At 39.5% G+C, this 20,191-nt stretch overlaps 1 protein-coding gene across 1 annotated transcript; it reads left to right on the plus strand.

Annotated features, from left to right (window-relative positions):
* The first annotated feature begins 168 nt into the window (after positions 1-168).
* On the plus strand, positions 169-19,676 carry rtel1 (regulator of telomere elongation helicase 1). Its single transcript, XM_044099887.1, has 33 exons — positions 169-422; positions 1,116-1,314; positions 2,103-2,196; positions 2,410-2,491; positions 3,174-3,234; positions 3,919-3,994; positions 4,076-4,160; positions 4,474-4,539; positions 4,830-4,986; positions 5,176-5,208; positions 5,294-5,369; positions 7,021-7,118; positions 7,274-7,329; positions 7,962-8,033; positions 8,392-8,473; positions 9,111-9,243; positions 9,546-9,659; positions 10,403-10,443; positions 10,825-10,910; positions 11,528-11,605; positions 11,908-11,985; positions 12,692-12,838; positions 12,919-13,034; positions 13,982-14,105; positions 14,284-14,443; positions 14,993-15,141; positions 15,224-15,319; positions 15,628-15,838; positions 15,914-16,048; positions 17,242-17,364; positions 18,276-18,464; positions 18,552-18,674; positions 18,848-19,676. The coding sequence occupies exons 1-33, from the start codon at positions 321-323 to the stop codon at positions 18,925-18,927; spliced, it is 3,522 nt and encodes a 1,173-aa protein (XP_043955822.1). The 5' UTR covers positions 169-320; the 3' UTR covers positions 18,928-19,676.
* The last annotated feature ends 515 nt before the right edge of the window (positions 19,677-20,191 follow it).

The following is a 20,191-nucleotide window of genomic DNA, read 5'->3' on the forward strand; positions in this document are numbered from 1 at the left end:
GGATTCAGAAAGCAGAGGAAATCAGGCTATATTAGATTTTTTGAAACAGTGTACGGTAAGTTGTATAATATGATATAGTTGTTTTTTATGTCATGTGATTCACAATCCTTACCGGTTGGTGGCGGTAATGCTCACCTAAAAAACCTGGCTGTTTTTTGCCAACCGCCAGTAAATTTCAAGAAGAAGAAGAAGCTGGCGCGAAGCTAATGGAGTTTCTATCAGTGACAACACACTTTCCCTGTAATGTGTTTCTTTGTGTTGAACATAGCAGGCGTTTACAGACCGTCTGAACTGTAGAGAGTCCAGCTGGGGAGACAGAGATGCCTTCACTGAATCTGAGAGGAGTGACAGTAAATTTCCCCTTCACTCCATACGAGTGTCAGAAAGACTACATGAGCAAAGTGTTACAATGTTTGCAGGAGGTAAGTTCCCATGGAAACACGAAAGCTTTCTAGAAACTTCCACACCTGTTATATCTGCTGTGTAGCAAGCAGAAAGTACCAAGCTGTTTCGTATACTTTGAGGAGGAATGAATGGTGAACTTTTGGTTAAAACATGCTTATTTTTCCTTCCGTGGGTAGAGAATCCAGAAATATTACTCAAGTCTCAGTGATACTTCATAATAAAGTTACTCAAGTAAAAGTACAAAGTAGAGCATAGTATAAATACTCCTAAAAGTAAATGTTTTCTAAAAAGGTTACTCAATAAATGTGAGTAAATGTATTTAGTTACTACTCAACTCTGTACATATGTATATGTATTTACAAAGTCATGGCTGCTGTCAACAATGTGTATGTACTTTAAAAAAAAATTCGTGCAAAATACTTATTAATATTTATATTCAATATCCAATCTGATTCAAATGAGTCATTCGTGACAAAAGAGAATTTGTCACGAATGACTCAGAAGTCTTGTCATTTGTCACAAAAGCCATGGCAGCTGACACTGAATCCGTGGTAGAAATTGTGTCACCTGCCACAAAAGTCAGAAGCTGATGCTACTAAGCTGTGGCAGCTGCCACTGCCACGACTTGAGCTCATCTCTACTGCCCTTGGTCTAGTACAATAAAGAAAATAAATTCTGTAACAGGTGTGTGTCTGGTTTCTTGTTTCCAGAAATCTAATGGGGTTCTGGAGAGTCCTACAGGAACTGGCAAAACTCTGTGTCTGCTGTGTGCCACTCTGGCATGGAGGGAGCACTTCAGGGACTCCATCTCTGCTCGCAGGCTGGCAGACAAGCTGAAAGGACAGGAGTTGTTTCCAAACACACCTCTGGCTCACTGGGGGACAGCTGCTACTGACGGGGACAAGCCAAGTATGTTACTTAGTTTTTTTCTGTGTCTTCATCACAGAAGACGTCCCTACATGTTTGAACCATAGTTGGTATTTTCTACGGACACGTACTGACCAGCAGGGGGTTCTTACAGGATGATCATCTTGAGCAAAAACTGTCCAAGATTTCACGTTAAGACAGTTTTTCTGTTATAACATAATCTACAGCATTTGTTTATTATACTGATAGATATCTTTGGATGCCAGACTCATTGCAATTCCATGCTATCTTTTTATTACCTCTTGTTTTGTACTTTCTGTTGTACTTCATGTATACTATTGTTGTTCGCTGTGATTCCATACATTGAGCTGTCCTCTATAACTTGGTTGTGGTAAACAGCCTGCATATACATTTTCTCAAATACCATCAAGAATAATGATCAAATATTGGAATAAAGACTAGAATTAATTGATGTTCCAGTTATTATTAGCCAGAAACGGTTATAAGCAGGTGATGTTTCAGCCTGGGTTTAAAGAAACTCTTAAGTTCCAGCAGCTTTACGATTTTCTGGAAGGTTGTTCCAGATTAGAGGAGCATAAAAACTGGCCCAGAAAAACCCCCAGGATATGCTGGAGGTTCAATGTTGGCACTGTGGCCCCAGTGGCTGGAGAGAGGGAAGTCTGGACTTCTACAACCTGACCCCGGGTTAAGATGAAGATAATGGATTGATGGAGTCGATCATCCTGTTAGAAACTTCAGAGAGAAGCAACAACTAAGTTGATGCAACTTCATCACCTGACTGTGGTTCTTCTGATCTTTCTATTCTCCAGCCTACTACACTGATATTCCCAAGATCATCTACGCTTCCAGGACGCATTCACAGCTCGCACAGGTTATTAATGAGTTAAAGAATACGTCATACAGGTAAATTGTCTTATTGATAAGCTTTATACAGTGTCATTGGGTTTGCATAACAGAGACTATTGTATTTGGCGAGAGTTGAAAGTATTTTTTAAAGATTTTACAGATAGGGGACAGGTAAACATTTGCTGTATTAACTTGTACAAAATGCAAGTTGGTAGTTTTTATTCAGTTCAATTGTTTCTCACTATTTTCTCTGTATGTCTGTTGAATTAGGCCAAAGGTGTGTGTGCTGGGGTCAAGAGAGCAGCTGTGTATCAACCAGGAAGTAATGCGTCAGGAGAGCAACCACATCAAGGTAACCTCGACTTGGGTGTTACGGTAAACGCTACTAGAGACCTTTTGTCTCAAGTAATAATTCTGCTACCAATCCAACTAACCATCACCTATGAATTGGGCCATGGTTGCAGTCTAGTTGGTGGTTTAAAATGGGGATGAACTGATTGCAGTTTTCTGGCTGCTGAGTTCGATTTTTGACCCGTACAGATGTTTTTTGTTTGAAAAGTTGCTAAACATAACGGCAAAGATTCAAAGTTGGCAACAGCAGGGGAACTGCTGATAACCACCCACAAGTGCAGATAACATCTGCACCTGTGGGTGGTCTGTCAGTCGGACCTCTCTCTTAAAATCAGAAGGTAGCATCGACTGATTTTCAGAAGCAATTAAGATTGGCGTCACAAAAATTTCCTGATCATGCAAAAATTGGAAAATTGCAGCTGATTAATTGGTGCCCACCTAGTTTAAAACTCCTTTAAGCCGTACATAAGACAAAACGTCTTGTTCTGCCTTCGAGTGTCTCGAGATGAATTGGCAGGCCATTACCTTTTGCTGCTTGCTCCAAGCAGTGTAACATTCTGCCACATCATGTGATATGGCATAAAACGAATGAGCACATTCATTTTTGTGCTCAAAATGAATCCTTGTAGTAAGCCAGTTTGTACATATGTGGAGATAATTATTTAAAATCTTCTGTTATCCAGGTTCATATGTGCAGAGGAAAGGTGTCCACCAGGTCGTGTCAGTTCTACAACAATGTTGACGGTAATGATCAGTTTTTACCAGGGAAATTACCTTAACTGAGCAAAAACATGAGGAATGCTGTTATGCTACTGGGAGTCTAGTGTTGGTTATGAATATGTGAAATAATTGCTTTGGGCAATTATTAATGGAGCTACTAATTAAGATCAAAATTAAATCTGAATTTAAGAAAATAGTCAAATATTTCAGTTATTATTTGTGCATGCATGCCTGATAAGGTTTAGGTTTTAAACTAATAGATGAAGGCATAAGTCACAGCACTGGCCAATTAGCTCTGAATTAATTAACAATAGTTTAGAGTTATCGACAGATTTGGCACATATTACAAATACACACGATGTAAAATACAGAATTTTATTATCAGACAGTTATGCTGTATTAATTTTGACTGAAGTCGAAATCAATCATGTTTTTTGGAGTGTTGATTCTTAATCTACCAATTACTGTAGTTATCAAGAATTTAATAATTAGGAATACCACAAAGGCTTCTTAAATGAACACAAAGAATCCCATATTTTGGTGTTTGAACAATCTCTTTTAGGTCCAATGCTCTGTAAATGACAACATTAATTGTTCACAAGCATTAGAGGTTCATTAATTAGATATTCCAAGATATGCAGTGTATCTTTAAAATAAGATTAGCAGTTGTCTAAATTATGATTCTTCATTTTCATTGTCTTCCTTCAGAGAAGAGCACAGACAGAGACTTGGTTAACTCTATCCTTGATGTGGAGGACTTGGTCAAATTTGGCAACAAACAAAGGTAACCCTACTACCTCTCTGACTGTTTATTTTCTTGAACGATGGCTAAAGCATTCACATTTGATCTGTTGGATCTCTCCAGGGTCTGTCCATACTACCTCAGTCGTTCTTTAAAGCAGCAAGCTGATGTCATTTTCATGCCATACAACTATCTGCTGGATCCAAAAGTGAGCTAAGTCATGGATGGATGGCTTTGTCTTCGTCTGTGTTGATTTTCATTTCTCTTTATATAACCAAACACTAAAATTAAGAAAAAGAGTCATGATTGCAAAAGAAATAAGTCGTATCTTCCTAACATGGTTGATCAGACTGATAAAGCTCCTTGTTTTGGCATAAAAGGGTCTTCGTTCCTTTGGTGAGGTGTCTAACAAGTGTGCTCCTGAAGAACCCGTTATGTTCTGATGATTCATAGATTACAGGTGTGTCTTAACAAAACCAGTTTTCTCTGAAAAAGTTGTAATGTTGTCCTTTTCTCCACAGAGCCGCAGGGCTCATAATATTGAGCTGAATGGAGCCGTGGTGATTTTTGACGAAGCTCACAATGTGGTAAGAGCTGTTCCCTGCACTCTAAAAATATCGATTGTCTAAATCGGTGGCATGTCTGCATGTCACTTATTGTGTGGCCAAACAAAGAGTTTGGCATCGGCTTCAAACACTCACAGTCCAGACAGTAGACAGAAAATGATACGTGATTCAAAACATGTTTTACAAATAAAAAACTGAAAAGTGCGGTGTGCAAAAGTATTAATCACCCCTGAGTCAATACTTTGTGGAGCCACCTTGTTTTGACGATTTTTTTTCACACACATCAGATGAAGCCTTTCTGTTCTGTGCAGGAGAAGACGTGTGAAGAATCGACGTCCTTTGACCTGACTCCGTACGATATCGCTTCTGCCATCACTGCTGTGGACCGGCTGCTGGTGGAGCAGGCTAGAGAAGTCAGCCAAGGAGGCTCTGTTACAGAAGACCACAATGTAGAGTCCCTCAGCTCAGGTTCAGTTTCTCGAATAGCTAATCCAAGAATCATTGACTCCTAGAAAGCAAGTGAATTAACCCTTTTCTGTGTAATGCTATAGAAGTCTTGAAGTCAGAAATTGGAGTAATTTGGGTTGAGAATTTATAAACTGCAGATTTGTACCAGGAAAACAAGTAACTTTGTTTCCATCTCTGTATTTTTTTCAGGTTTAAAAATAGACTCAATCGCTAAAATCAAAAGTAAGTATAATTTATGAGCAACATTTTTCCAGCGGTATCTCTGATTGTATTTGAAGATCATGACATGTTCTGTCTGCTTTGACAGAAATCCTGCTGGATTTGGAAGCTGCCATCGATTCGTATGAAGTTCCAAGTGACAAAGGCATCACAAAACCAGGAATGTAGGTGATTTTAACAGTTTGTGAAATTATCTTTCACAAATATAAATCTTTTGTACGTACATACAAAAGATTTATATGTATGTATACGTATGTACATACACAGCAGGGGCGTGTGTACGATTTTCAAAATAAAAGCTCCTCCAGACTCAATACATAGAACGGACATATGTAATTATTTCTTGCGCAGCCCGGTACCAATTGGTCCACGGACCGGTACCGGTCCGCGGCCCGGTGGTTGGGGACCACTGGCTTAGGCAACGTTCGACTGAAAGCAGGCAATGAGACGGTTTAAGGCTAAAGAATGCAGAACTAGACAAATTTATATTGGAATGTCAACAGTTGCACTGAAACATAAAGATATTACCCTAATTAATAACCAGATAGTTTATCAGCAGAAAATTTGAGTTGGGTGTTAATTAAATGTCCCTTAAATGTTCACTATTATGCTTTCTTGAACAAGCTAGGATAGGTCTGTTGGCTGCAAAACATGTTAATTACATTTAATACACAAAATCATTCTTAGATATTGAGATTTCACACAATCAGTTCTGCCTATTTTGAGCTCTTTGAGGAATGCATTGTTGTGGTGTTGAGTCAGTGTTTACATTAGCACCTCAGTCATCTGAAAATGGCCACCAGCAGACACACAGTGGTACAACCCGTTCATCTTTGACCCCGAAGCAGAAGAAGTGCAGCCTCCTGAACAACCTTCAAACCACAACCACTGAAGGATTAAACACTGCAGATCTGAAACACATTTCTATTGTTATTAATTCAAACTCAAGATTCTGCTTTGCTTCAGGCCAGTCTGCCATGATGTGAAGTAGAGCTGCTGACATCAGCACCATAATTCAGCAGAAAGACCCCTTTTTATTTTTTGTGGTTTGTTTGGGTTTTTTTATGTGAAAACATGGCAGACACTAGAACATTACCAAATTCTAAATGTAGACTTACTATCACTTTCAGTCCCGACAGTAAATGATGCCTTACCCACAATATATCTTTCCTCATTAAAAGTTTGCATCCTTGTATGTTTGTGCAGCCAAGCGTGCAGCATCCTATGACCATTTTTAAAGTTAAATCAACAAAATAAAAGCCACATTAGGCCACCAGATGTCTGTTTTCTGACAGGCTACACATGGGCTCCTGGGTTGTTTTGACCCCCATCATGGCGGAGGGGTACAGTTCTGAACAGCGTGACTTCAGGCGCAAAAGGTCAATTACCAAAAATGGCTGGTTTTTTTTGTTTTGTTTTGTTTGGTGCTCTTTCACTGTTTTTAGAAGCAGAGACACCAAAAAGGAAGGACAGAAACTTGTAGTGGCCCTTTAAAAAGCTATTATTAACATCATTTTCAATTTTGGCAGATACTAATTTCTAATAATTTTTTGTCTGAAAAGTCCCTAAATATAGTGACAAAGTCACTAAGTATGAGACAGTGGGGTGGCTATTATTGATCCCATAGGTGCAGACGTGACGTGGTGGGTGGGTCTGTCCGTCAGCCTTCTCTCACGGCAGAGCAGAGGGAGGCGGTGGCCGATTTCCAGTCTCCCAAAATTAAGGAAATATGGGATGATTTATTGTCCAGCCAATTTATCAGTGTGTTGGGCTGATCCTAGACAGATATGACATGTCCCCTTCTTTCTGTATCAGCTTCATCTATGAGCTGCTGGAGAGAGCCCATCTGACCTATCAGACCAAGACAGAGATCCATGACGCTTTGGAGCAGATCATTGGAAGCTTGGCTGGACGTCAGTATGACAGCGTTTCTTCATATTGCTGCTTTGTATATAATACGTTTTCTACTCCTTTTCATAGGCTTTAATGTAATAATTGTGTTACAATAATGTTATGCATGTGCAGATTATTTTCTCTAACCAATTGTTTGCATAATGTTTTTCACCAGTGCCAGGAATTTTCCTCAGTACGGCTGGACTGCAGAAACTGGTTGATATGATACAGGTGAGCTACAGGATGAAGTTTGAGGAAACCGCTCTCGAGACGTCCGGATAAATATGTGGGAATGTAGGAATTTGCCTGATTTAGCTATTTTGTCTTGGAGGATCCAATGTGTGTTAACAACTCAGAAAAAGTTGTGATTATATTTTCATCTTTAGGATGAAAATATAATATAGTTTGTGTTTCTACATTTCATCCAGTTACATCTGTGGAACATAAAACCATTTGTTGGATGAAAACTAGTACCTCTTTTGAGAGGATGTCAGGAAACTCTTTTTAATGCAGAGAAAAAAAACTATAAAATCAGACTTTCTTTATATAGCAGGAGGTTTACTCACTCAGTTCCACTGATAGGAAATCCTTGATTCTGTGTAGCATTTTATTGACACGCTGTTTTTAAAGGTCTGTGCTTCTTCCTTACCAGATTGGTGATATTTCTGAATTTCACTTATTAATAAGTGATGATCATTTAGAGTTTAAACCTTCTGTTATTTTACAGTAAAATCTTAAGATATCTGAGGTCACTTTTAGCCACATATGCTGGCAAAATTAGCTTTAGCCATCTAAAGCTAATTTATTCTTCCCGAGACTGTTGCAGTGGAACAGTGACTTCTTCTTGTGTTCTGGTCTGTTAGTTGGTGTTCTGTGGGGAAGCGTCGGATAAGGACAAACAGAAGCAGATGGAGTTCAACACAGCCCATTTTAAGGTCTGTTCAGTTAATAATAACAATAACAGTAATAATAATAATAGATTGTTTTTATAGTGCATTCCCACGCTGATGATGGGAAGCTACTGGATTGTAGCTACAGCTGCCCTGGGCTGTCAGGCAGAAGCAAAGCTGCCATTTTGCTCTATCTGCCCTTCTGACCAAGTTGTTTGTGCCAAGGACACAAACAGCGAGTGGGAGCATGGAGCGAACCAGCTACCCACCGATTGCAGGGAGAACTCCTACCGCTGTCACCCCCTTTTTTGTTCCAGAAAAAAAAAAACAATAATAATTTTATCTACTCCCTGCTGATCTTGCTTGCAAGCTAACTTAAGGTGTGATGGTCTGCTTGGTTCAGGTTCACATCCATCTAGACAACAGTTACCAGAGGAAAAAACAGACCCCTGATTTGTGGTCTGCTCCTTCTTCAAAGAAACAAGGTATGGATCTCTGGTAACATGGTTATTTATTTAAAACAATTGCCTGTAACATTACGTCCTTAGAAAAACAAGGGATGGTGGAATATGCATTTTCCAAACTGGTAGGTTCTTCAGCAGCTGGTTTCTGTATTTGTTTTATTATTAGTTAGAAAATGGTTTTGAGTGTAGAAGCTCTTTATAAAATTATCAATACAATAAACTAATGGAGAACAAATAAAATGTAGGACCAAAACACACCTCCTCTGGTAGATGAAGAGCATGTGACCTATTTTTCAGGTGCATAAATATAAACTGATTACCAGATTTTCATCTAAAGTCTAATGATTAGTGTTTATAAGTTCAGCTCATCTTATAGATTGTTGTTCATTTCCTATGCAAATGAATAGACATAAGACTGGAAATGAACAAAGAAGCTACCAAAGAACAACCCGAGAACCACTGATGAAGATCACTTTGTAAAATTACAAAAAACATGTGTTGTCACTGAAGACTAAGTTTCTTCAGATTGTTGTTATTCTGATCTGTGAGTAAATTGATCAATCAGCTCTTTCTCTCAAGGCAGAGAGAGAGGGGGGCCTACTCATCCAAGAGTTGGATGAGTAAAAATGTGTGATGTGCTTCTGTGTGTGTGTTGTAGGAAACGTCCTGAGTTACTGGTGCTTCTCCCCTGGCTTCAGCATGCAGGACCTGGTGAATCAAGACGTTCGCTGTGTTATTCTGACCAGTGGCACCCTTTCTCCCCTGACCTCTTTCACCTCTGAGATGAGGATGTAAGACTCCTCTAATCGGTTTATAATAAGAAACGACGAGGATAAAACCAAGATTGTTTTAGGCCTGGTTGATATTTGGCCTATGCCTGGACAAATTAACTAAATCATTCACTTTTTGTTTTCTTAGTTGATTATAGAACTGATGTTTTTTCTTAATTGTTCAATAATTAAGTTCATGAAAACAGCCTTTATTCTATGTTTTCTTATTCTAACCTTCTGTATTTGAACAGCTTGTGATGGATTGTGTTGCCAGTATTTCAAACCCGTGTTTTATTATCATTCGGTTCTTTTATTTGTTCCAGAAACTTTCCGGTGCTTCTCGAAAATGGCCATGTGATCGATCGAGACCAGATCTTTGTGAGCGTTATTGATCGAGGTCCAGATGGAGTTCACCTGAGTTCAGCATTCGACCGAAGGTAAATGTTCTCAGCATGAGGAGAACTTATTGGAATCGTGGTGCCGGTCTTTCTCTATTTTTCCCACAGATATTAAATTGTTTTGGACAAAGCCTTCCAAACATCGGCTAAATGCAGGAGTTCTTCTAATCTAGATTCATTAAAAGTAGAAATGCTCCAATCAGAAGCTGTGGTTAGAACATAGACATTAGATTGCCACTGTGTGAGTGACTCTCTCTCTCTCTCTCCTGCTTTATTTATTTCTTTTATTTTGTTGGTCTACTTTTTTATTTTGTGTTTTGTGTCAGCTTTGATCAATAATGAGATGTGAGTCACCTTTTCTTTGAAAATAACTGCTCTGTCTTGTCAAGTAAATGAACTTTTGGGCCAAAGTAAAGATTTTTTATTTTTTATTTTTTTATGGTTGGTTGGTTTTTAGTCACTGGATGTCTACGATCCTGCTTTCCATAAAGTTAAAATGAAAGATAATACAGTGCCAGTAATAGAAAAATGTTATATTGTATTCAACATTTACCATTTTGCCGATCTGCACCAGCTGCTTGTGCTGCATGTTGAACACACACAGGTACAAAATAACCTAAAATACAAAAACTAGAGACTTATACAGACAATCTCTATTTAAGTTGGTATGCTATATGAATTCACAAAAATACAGATACAAAGTTCTACATCCAAATATGTGTATTCATTTCTATGTAAATGTATTGTTTGACAGCTGTGATGATGTGTTTTTTCTTTGCTAGGTTTAATCCTGATAACATGACTTCTTTAGGAAACACTGTAGGTAAGATCCAGCTTCCTTATTTTTTGTGGTTTCTGTTTTTTTTTTACTTTTTTTTTCATTCTTTTCCTTATTGCTGGAAATAAAGACACGATCAACACTCTTTAGCCTCAATACAATCGTCCCTAGATCCTAACAGGACGTTCTCAGAGCGAACAAAAAATTTTTTATCTTTCATGATGATTGAATTAGCAAACAGTTTTAGTTGTTTGCTAACTGCAGCTGTTGGTAAATGAATGCTCAATTGAATTTAAATCAGTTGTGATAGTTGATATTATCCAATCACAAGCTGTCAGGTTTTGGAAATAATGAACATTTTCTGTTCCCATATTATTTCACTTTGAATCTCCTTCTAGTTTCTTGTTGTTGTCTGTGTTTTCTCAGCCAACCTTAGCCGGGTGGTTCCTCATGGCCTCTTGGTGTTTTTTCCTTCCTTCCCTTTGATGGAGAAAACTCTGGAGTTTTGGAGGGTGAGTCCAAAGTCTCCATGATACCTTTTTAGAAAACATCTATGTAGTTCAAGGAAATCCCTCCCTCTCCCCTATCTTGTTTTCTTATTTTCTACAAATTTAAAGTTTTGATTTGCTGGACAGAATTTTTGCATTCTGTCCAGCAAGTGAAAGTAAAGAGCAATACACGCTGGGCGCATCAGACATGTGTCAGAGTATATGTTGCTACTGTTTTCTATCAACCAACCCACACCAGGATCATCTGATCAGCTGTCAGTGCTGTAAGGACCCGGTGTTCCTTTTCAAATTGGTTCCAGTCAACAGCAGCTCTGCTTCTGGCTGGAAAACTTGCTAACACCAACAATAAAGTCTTAAAAACTGCAAACATTTAAAAAATACTTACGTAAACAAGCAATGCTAGGCCTGGTGGGGGCACAAGTGAAGCCTGGTGGCCCACCAGGCTTGTAAAACATTGGGGGAAACCCTGAACCCCCTTTGCTGATGTTCAGCATGATGCATCCTGTGGGTGTAAAGGTGCCATGCTAACTGATGAGGCACCATGTTGCTGCTCGCCTTAAAGCTTTTCTTCTGTGTTACTTGTCAAAGCATTTTGCTCTGAGTTTGGTTTTCCTCTCTAGGCCAACGGACACACAGATCGCATCGAGAACATGAAGCCCATGTTTGTTGAACCCAAAGGGAAAGGAACCTTCAATGAGGTGAGCTAAGTTTTTATTAAATGGAACAACTGGACAGACACCCAGAGGAATGAAGAGCAAAAGGGGGAAAAAAATCAGGAATTATTTCTTAGCCTTTTTAAATAACAATATTAAATATATATTTAACACATTGTTTTGATTGTTGTTTTTTGACAAATCAAATTTTTGTCAAAGTGCATCCATCTTCTTTACATATTTTTTTGTGGGTTTCTTGTTTTTCAATAATTAATGTTAAGAACCTGCATATTCAGGGTTGGATTGGATTTCTTTGCTGACCTGAGCCTGTTTGTGTGCGTTTAAAGGTTATTGATGGGTATTACAACAAAGTGAATGATCCAGTGTCTAAAGGAGGAAGCTTCTTTGCCGTCTGCCGTGGGAAGGTAAGCTCATAACGACACAATAGCAGCGCATCGTCTTCATCATGGTTTTCCTCCAACGCTTCATGGATGATAGAAGAAATATGCAGCTGACTGTTGTCTCGGTAAACCAGACTCTGATGGTGTCATCAGGGTCTGGTGTACCTGACCCTGATGACAGGTACCCTGATGCATAATCAGGTTTCTGATTATGCATCAGAAACCTTGATGCATAATCTTAATGATGATGCATCAAGGTTTCTGTTAAATGTTTCCGTTTTAAGAGTTCGTAACTTTTCTGAAGCCAAACAAGCTGGAAGTATCACTTCTCTACGTGTTGCGCTTGTAGATGTGTGATTCAGTTGAAATCAGGAAGAACTTGTAAAGTTATGTTCACAAAATGTTGAATCTTTGCCGTCTTAGTTGTGTACTCCAGATAAATCCGTGTTGGATTTGGTTTTATTGACCAGAAGCAGCTGATGGTTACTGCAAGCCCAAGCTGCTCGTGTGGTTTCTGAAGCAAACACCCGGGTGTGAGAGGCCATGGAGAAATGGAACTAGGCAGAAATATTCCTGACTTCTGCAGGAATTTCACTGCTACTCAACCAACCTTTCAGCAAAAAAAACCCTTTAATAAACTCCCCAAATTGAACCTGCAGTAGATGGGATCATCACTGTGTGAATGACTGACTGTCTCACAGCCGTTCTGTTCCTGTTGTTCTTACCCTAGGCTAGTGAAGGTTTGGATTTTGCAGACACCTTTGGCCGGGGCGTCATCATCACCGGCCTGCCGTTTCCTCCTAAGTTTGACCCACGAGTCATCCTGAAGATGCAGTTTTTGGACGAAATGAGCAGAAAAAAATCCCCAGGAATGAGGGTGAGGTTAAACTGGCAGCCGAGGCCCAGGAAGGCCAGTTTGATGACGTTCAGTGGTGACATGATGCCTCTTCCTGTCAGTACCTGTCAGGTCAGGAGTGGTACAAGCAGCAGGCCTTCAGAGCAGTGAACCAGGCCATCGGGAGAGTTATCCGCCACAAGGAGGACTACGGAGCCATCTTTCTCTGTGATCAAAGGTATACATCCTTGTTTTTATCCTGGTGATATAAAAAGGGCTTTATAAATTAAATGTATTACTATTAGTAGTAGTAGCATTATTTTTGGTTCCAAGTTTGTTCGTTGTAGTTTTAAGTACCTTGGGTATAATTAGACAACTGGTGATTATAACAGAGTCTAAGTGACTGTTTAATGATGCATCCAGCAGGTTGGCAGAAAGTGGTTCTACTGTTATTAATCCATAATCAGCTGTCATAATTTAGTTATTTTTTAATTTATCATGATGACTCACTCAGCAGTTTTCTTACACTGTTCTTCAAGTCCCTGTTAAGTTTTTTTTTTCTTATTCTATATACTTTGGAATTACATTGGAAATTAATTTACATTCATACATACACAGTTGTTGTTTTAAGATTTATTCAATATTGGTTCATCCAGGGAGTTTGGGAGCAACACAAATACTAAACGTTTTTGGGCCAGTAATGTTTAGTATTTGACTTTGTGAAGTAACAAGACCGGGTCGCTAAGAGAGTTGCAGACCTTTGTTCATGTTTCTTTCCGATTCAGGTGTTGCTTTTATGAACAATTATTTCTCAGGTTCTGGATGCTGAGCAGCTGAAGGGACTTTTGCTCTTACGTTTAAAAATTTTTAACAGTTGTTCCGATATGATGGAGGTTCTTTACAATTGGGAGCAGCTGATTATTTAGCATCTCGAAAGCTCAATAATAATACATGAACCCTAGATATTGCAGGAGTTGACTCCACAATCACTCCTTGGTGGTATGAGTCACGATGATTTCCTTTTGTGATGAATTACAATTTATTGAACTGAATTGAAGATTTGTTGATTTTTACATTTAATCCACTCCCACAATAACTCTAACCACAACTCCTAACTCTGGATATTTCTGTTTCTCTGGGGAAAATGGAAACTTACTTGTTTTTTTTGTTTTTTTTGCCCTCTAGGTTTAAAAGCTCTGATGCCAGAGCTCAGCTTCCATCCTGGGTCAAGCCGTACGTTCGCCTCTACGACAGATTTGGGAATGTTGTCCGTGATGTGTCTCAGTTCTTTCGGGTTGCGCAGAAAATAGTACGTTGCATTACTTTGAATAATTTTATCAATTAGAACCACTTTCCTGTTTATGAATTTGACCATTTTGACCTGAAAAGTCCTGATAAAATATTTCTAAGTGAGTTCGGACATGCTGTACTGTGGGTGTTTGTTGTGACTAAAGCTTCAGTGTGGTTGTTGTGTTTGAATGTTCCAGAGGCCTGTTGTGGTGAAGATGCCTACAGTAGAAAATCTTCCAACCGAATGCTCATCAAACACTCCCAGTTTGTCCTCCGGCGCTGCCTCTGAAAGTTACCACACCCAGAAAGCAAAGGCTCTGGATGCACACCTTCCCAGCCTCAAGAGAAGAAAACTGGGTCCGTACTGTGTTTTAAAAATGCTTTGCCATCAGTCTGTCAGCTTTCTGTTCTTTATTCTATCCATCTGTTAGCCCACCCTTCAATACTTTCTATAAAGGCTGAGTTCATAGTTGAAATTTTAAATCTACAGAACTCAAGAAACATCACATCTTAAAGGAAAGGTATTCTGTATTATACACCTTTTTGAGCCTTGCATTATGTTCTAATCTTATTCTCTCATCATAAGCATACATGGAGTGTTATGTTTGATACATACTTCTTATGCAACTGAAGGTGACATAGTTACTTCATTATGCTACGTGCCCTGAAATAAAGCTTATAAAAACAGTACCTTCTAAGGTCCAGTACCTATTTTCACCTGATCTGACCAAATCACCCTCTTCCTCTTTTTTTTTTTGTTTCTTAAATGTCTTCTAGCAAACAGGATGGTTTTCTTCTTATCCTTTCATGTGTGACATCATTAACGTAATAGAAACTGCAGACAAAGAACAAAACTGACATGTTTTCTGTTAAAAGGGCTATTTTGTGTGGCGTGTTTGTGATCAGATGAGCAGAGCAGAGCTAACGGAGTGGCTAAGCTGTGCATCGCCTATGAGAGTGAGGTGCAGGACAATCAGAGGAAACCAACCAACCTGCTGGACGCTCTGGAGAGAGGTGACCGGTGCTGGGAGGACGACAAGAACGATGAGGAGAAGGTGGGCTGCTGGTTACTTCATGATCAACATGGAGTCACAATGCTGTCATTTCAAATGATTTGTGGACTTTTTGCTTCTGAAGGCCAGCCGCTTGTCCACCTTGTCCCTCCAATATGACAAGAAGATGGAGGACGAGTTACGGGGAGGGAAGCGGAAAATCAAGCTGATTCAGGAACAGGTACACGTTACACTGATGATTAAATTCCTGATTTTTCTGACCTGAAGTGTTGAACACAGGGTTTTCCCCAGAAAACCTGCTAAACCTGGTGGTCGGGGCACCAAGTCTCAAAAATGAAAAAAAAAAAAAAAAAAAAAAAAACTGAATTAAAATAAAATTTGCACTTCTGTTAAACTCTATGTAATCACCCAGCAGATCAACCAAGGTCCAAACAAACTCAGCAGCTGCTTGTTTTATTGCTACTCTCCTAACTTAAACATGTTTGTATCAGGAACTGATCCTCTCATTTTTATACCTGGTTCCTGAAGAAAGCGAGTGTCTCTGAGGATGGGTCAGAGGAGAGTAAGGCCAGCAGGGCCAAACAGTTCCTGGCCGACATGAAGAAGTCTCTGAGCAAGGTGAGCTTCGACCACATCGTCCAGGCTCTGCAGAGCTACAAGAAGACAGACGACCTGAGCGTCCTGCTGACAGAGACGGCTGTTTTGGTTGAAGACCCCAACACTCACAGCCTGTTCCGAGGTGTGTTGTTCTGCCTCAGACTCTGGAATCTGTAAAAGCGTGTCTGCTCTAACCACCACTGCTTCCCTGCCGTAGGGTTCTACCAGTTTGTTCGTCCACATCACAAAAAGACGTTTGATGAGAAATGTCAGGAGCTGGTGGGTCAGGGCTGTGGGTTCAAACCGGAGCACTCGCTGTCTAAGGAGAAGAAAGCTGAGATTCTGCAGACTGGTAGGAAACTGAGCCACTTCTCTTTGTGTTACTAATGGAGCCTCTAATAAAAGGCCTAGATGTGAAAATAATATCATCACTTACTGCCAAAGCAACCCAACTCTGCATACCATGTATCTGGAAACATGACAGAGTTAAGAAAAGAATAAGAACAGTACAAGAAACAATCTATCTATTTTTGCTGTTGGAACATCAGGAATATTTTCTCCAACATGTGGATGATTTATCTCCACATTTTATTGTGGTGTTGTTACAACTAGCCTGTCAGTTCTGCTTTTTGTTCTGTTTCACTTTATGGAAAATGATGCTTCTGCATTCTGGAAGTGTCCAGTCACAGCAGGAACTGTGGTGGGATTGATTTGAGTTAAATGCTGACTGCCAACAAGTTCAAACCTTCAGTGTGTTTGTGTGATGATAAGCTCTGTGTGGGTGGAGTTCAGGTGGGCATATTGACTTAGATGAAGAGCTCTTACTTTGTAGAAGAGAAAATGAGATTGCTACCTTTGTAATGCTTTGTATGCAGCTTGTTTCAGCAGTTCACTGAAATTATTCTCATGTGGTTTATCTGGAAAACATGTTTTAAAAATGACTCATCTTCCCAATTAAGTTCTTCCTTAATGGTGATGTTTCTGTTTATGCCGCACTTTCTGACAAAGGACACATAACTGGAACTAAATTACACGCATCAATCTTGCAGAAAAAAACCTAAGGATTTTCTAGTTGAGGTAGTTCAGTAACTGGAATTGAACATTTAAGCTGGATATTGTAAAACGCTGAATTAGATCACAATGAGATGGCTGCAGTAAAAACACAACTAGGAAGAAAACGAGCTTAATTAACTAAAACTGGCGACATATAATATAATTGTTGATTAATTCTGGTGCAAAGCAGTCAGCTAATGCTACACAACAGCAAGAAAATATTACATTTTCAACTTGCCAGAGAAACACTTCTGAACCACCAAGAACAAATTACGCTCATACACTGTTGCAACTTGGGAACTGTTTGGAACGTGACTTCCATTCGTTCTGTGGAAGTCCAGGGTCTGAAATTATCCTTGTATGGCAGTGAAACAGACTAGTGCAGTGATTTTGAAGGAGGGGGGGGGAGAAATGATCATTAAAAAGTACAAATTTACACTGATTTCTTAGGAACAACAAGTTTGTGAAAACTTTGATGTGTTTGTCTTCCAGCTGTAGATCACCCAGCGGTGGGAGCTGTGAGCTCCAGGTCCACGTGCAGTCAGCTCGACACTCAGCAGCTCAACAGAGGAGGACGCCACCTGAGTCAGCAGGGATTAAGAGCAGCTCCATCTGGTAGGAGATCTTAAGCCAGGGCGGCAACTGGTGTGTTTGACCATTTTGCCTGTCCGACAGAGTCGTTATAGCTCTGAAAAGCCAGTTTCTTGGCTTTCAGCGGCGATTAATCAGAAAATTTTAATGTGTTAATATTACGTGATCCAGATTAATCAAACTACCTACTTTGACCTAAAAGCCTCTCTCTCTCGCCAACCTTATGGACCTTACAGACAGGGAGCAATGAACAACAGCGGAACGTGATCATTTTACACAACAGCAGATAGGAACAAAAATTTACATTTTCCAACTTGCTTGTGTTGCGTCGCTAGCCTGCCTGTGCACATTTACATATATGAGCTCGAAATTTGACACACACAGATTACGGTGATAATTTTGCTGGAGGAGGACAAGGACAAGGGCCTCTCTGTACAAGTTTCATCGAAAATGAACAGAGTGGGATATTTCTAAATGAATGCTTAAAACAAAATGACTTCCTTTAAGTCTTCCTGAATATAAAAACCTGAAAAACTGAGAATCTTCAGACATGTTTGGTTTGAAACAATAAAATATTTTTGAAAGCGTGCATATGGTGATGGTTTTTGATATGAGCTATATGGGCAGTTGTTCAGGGCAGCATGAAAAAGGGGTGGGGCACCCAAAAACTATAAAATAAAATAAAATATATCACTTCTGTCTGCTTCCCCCTGAACAAGTTTGCTACTATTTGATTGCATGTATAGTGAAGTAAGTTTCTTGATTTCATTACCTGCTTTCTGCTACAAAATCATTTAAAAAAATAAAGAAAACGTGATTAAACACAGAGCTAGTGTGATTAATCTGATGAAATCATTTAATTGACTGACAGCAGTTTAGTTAGAAAATTAGCTGCAGGGTGGATGAATGAGCTCACTGGGCATTCTTCTGGCCAGGTTCTGACCATAAGCACGAGACCCACGCTGCCTTCCTGGCCGAAGTAAAGCAAGCCCTGGGACCTGAAAGGTCCGCCCAGCTCTTCCAGGCCATCCACGGCTACAAGAAGACGGAGGACTACGAAAGCCTGGTGACCACCGTGGTGAGCTTATTCACAGAGAGGGATGAGAACTTCCACCTCCTCATGAGTAGGTTCTGCTTGAGTCCTCCACAGATCTCCTGGCTTCTGCATGCTGGAGATTTGACTAAGGATGTGTGTGTCGTGTGTTTCCAAGGGTTCGGTGTGTTTGTTCGCCCTCGCCATAAGAAGCAATACAAAGAGATGCTGGATGCTCTGATTGGTCAGCCCGTGTCAGCCGCTGACAGTCCTGCTGTGAGAGAGGAGCGGCCCTCTGCAGGTCAGGATCCATCAGTGATGTGACACATGTTTCTCTGAGGAATCTGTCTGACTTTATGTCTGGTTCTCAGTTTGTAGCAGTTCCATGTCATCACATGATGATGCTCCAGATGATGTTTCTGTCTAAGGGATGAAGGTTTTTCACCGTGTTTAGGATTCTGCTTTGTTTTTCAGCTCCTCTCTCACCACCTCTGAAGACTCAAAGCAAGATTTCCAGTTTTTTCTCCAACAGTGGAAGAAAGTCTGATTCTTGAAACTGGAGTTTTGTTTCAGATCAGCTACAGCAGCCTGGACCTGTTTTCCTCTGTGAGGAAAGCCAATGAAAATTCAACTTTTCCATGTTTTCCGCTTGATTAAAATGAGGAAACCATCTGTGGACAATGCTGAAACCTGGAGTTTTTTCAGCAAATGTTTCCCAAATTAGGATCTGCATAATTCTGGAAGTTTACATGTTGTCCACATCGATGTGTTTTTCTTCCCTTCAGGTTGTGTTTGGTTTTCACAAATCATCTGTGTGTGTGTGTAGTGGACAGAACTTTCAGCTCAAATCAGGTTACTTCGCCTATCGGCCAACACTTTGGTTATTTCTGGGTTTTGACTCATGGAGTTCTACAGAAATGTTCCACAACAGCAGCTCAGATCCAGTAGATTTTTTTCTTTCTATGCTTGTCCGCTTTGAAAACATCAAGTAGATTTATAATTTTAAAATTATGCTTTTAATTAGTGAATTTATAACAAATAAAAGTACTTGTTTCTGCAGATTATGTGGAATTACAAAGTAACCTAATGAGTCAAACAGAGAGAGGTTTCAGCTTTGAAGCCCAGGCTTCAGGAATAGCCTTTATAATATAAATTTATATTTTTTCAATAATGAAATCAATATTTGTATCAATAATGAAAAGTTCAAATGAATTTTTTTATGGAATAAAAATAAATGGATTTTTTTGCTTATGTTTCTATTATGTTTACAACAGTTTAAATAAACTCAAAATGGGATTTTTCAGCGTGATTATGTCATTTCAATGGAACATGATTGTCACACCCATACACAGTGGGCTGAAAATATAAACATGAACAAAGTCTCAGGCCAGCCTTCATCTATTGTAAAATGTCTAACTGGGGAAGCTTAGAATATTAATTTATTTTAACCCCAGCGGTGTCAACTAATTAAATTCGTATTTTACGTTTTCTTTATATTTTAACTGAAGCTCTTTTCGCAGAGTAGTCCTCTCTCCTAACATCCTACTTTGTAGAGACCTGTGCTATGGTGGCAGGGATGAGGATGAAGCTCTGCAAAATAGTAAAGTAGGTCACAGATGAAAATTAGCCTATATTAACATCGAATGAATATTTTTTGCATAAAACCTGGTTTTATCCAGTGTCCTCTTCCAGCATTAGAAGTCTGACCTCCTGTCACCGGACAGCTGCTAAAGGTTTTTTCAGAAGAAACGCAGAATTTTTATTTATAGTCTGTTACTGTGGCTATATAACAAGACGTGCATTTCTGTAGCTGAAAAT

Source organism: Gambusia affinis, linkage group LG01 (genome assembly GCF_019740435.1).
Source record: "Gambusia affinis linkage group LG01, SWU_Gaff_1.0, whole genome shotgun sequence".
NCBI classification, from domain to species: domain Eukaryota; kingdom Metazoa; phylum Chordata; class Actinopteri; order Cyprinodontiformes; family Poeciliidae; genus Gambusia; species Gambusia affinis.

Coding starts and splice junctions, on each gene's coding strand:
- rtel1 (XM_044099887.1), top strand. CDS start 321: ATGCCTTCACTGAATCTGAGAGGAGTGACAGTAAATTTCCCCTTCACT. Junction 4,540..4,829: donor TTGACGAAGCTCACAATGTG/GTAAGAGCTGTT, acceptor TGTTCTGTGCAG/GAGAAGACGTGTGAAGAATC. Junction 14,444..14,992: donor CCTCAAGAGAAGAAAACTGG/GTCCGTACTGTG, acceptor GTTTGTGATCAG/ATGAGCAGAGCAGAGCTAAC.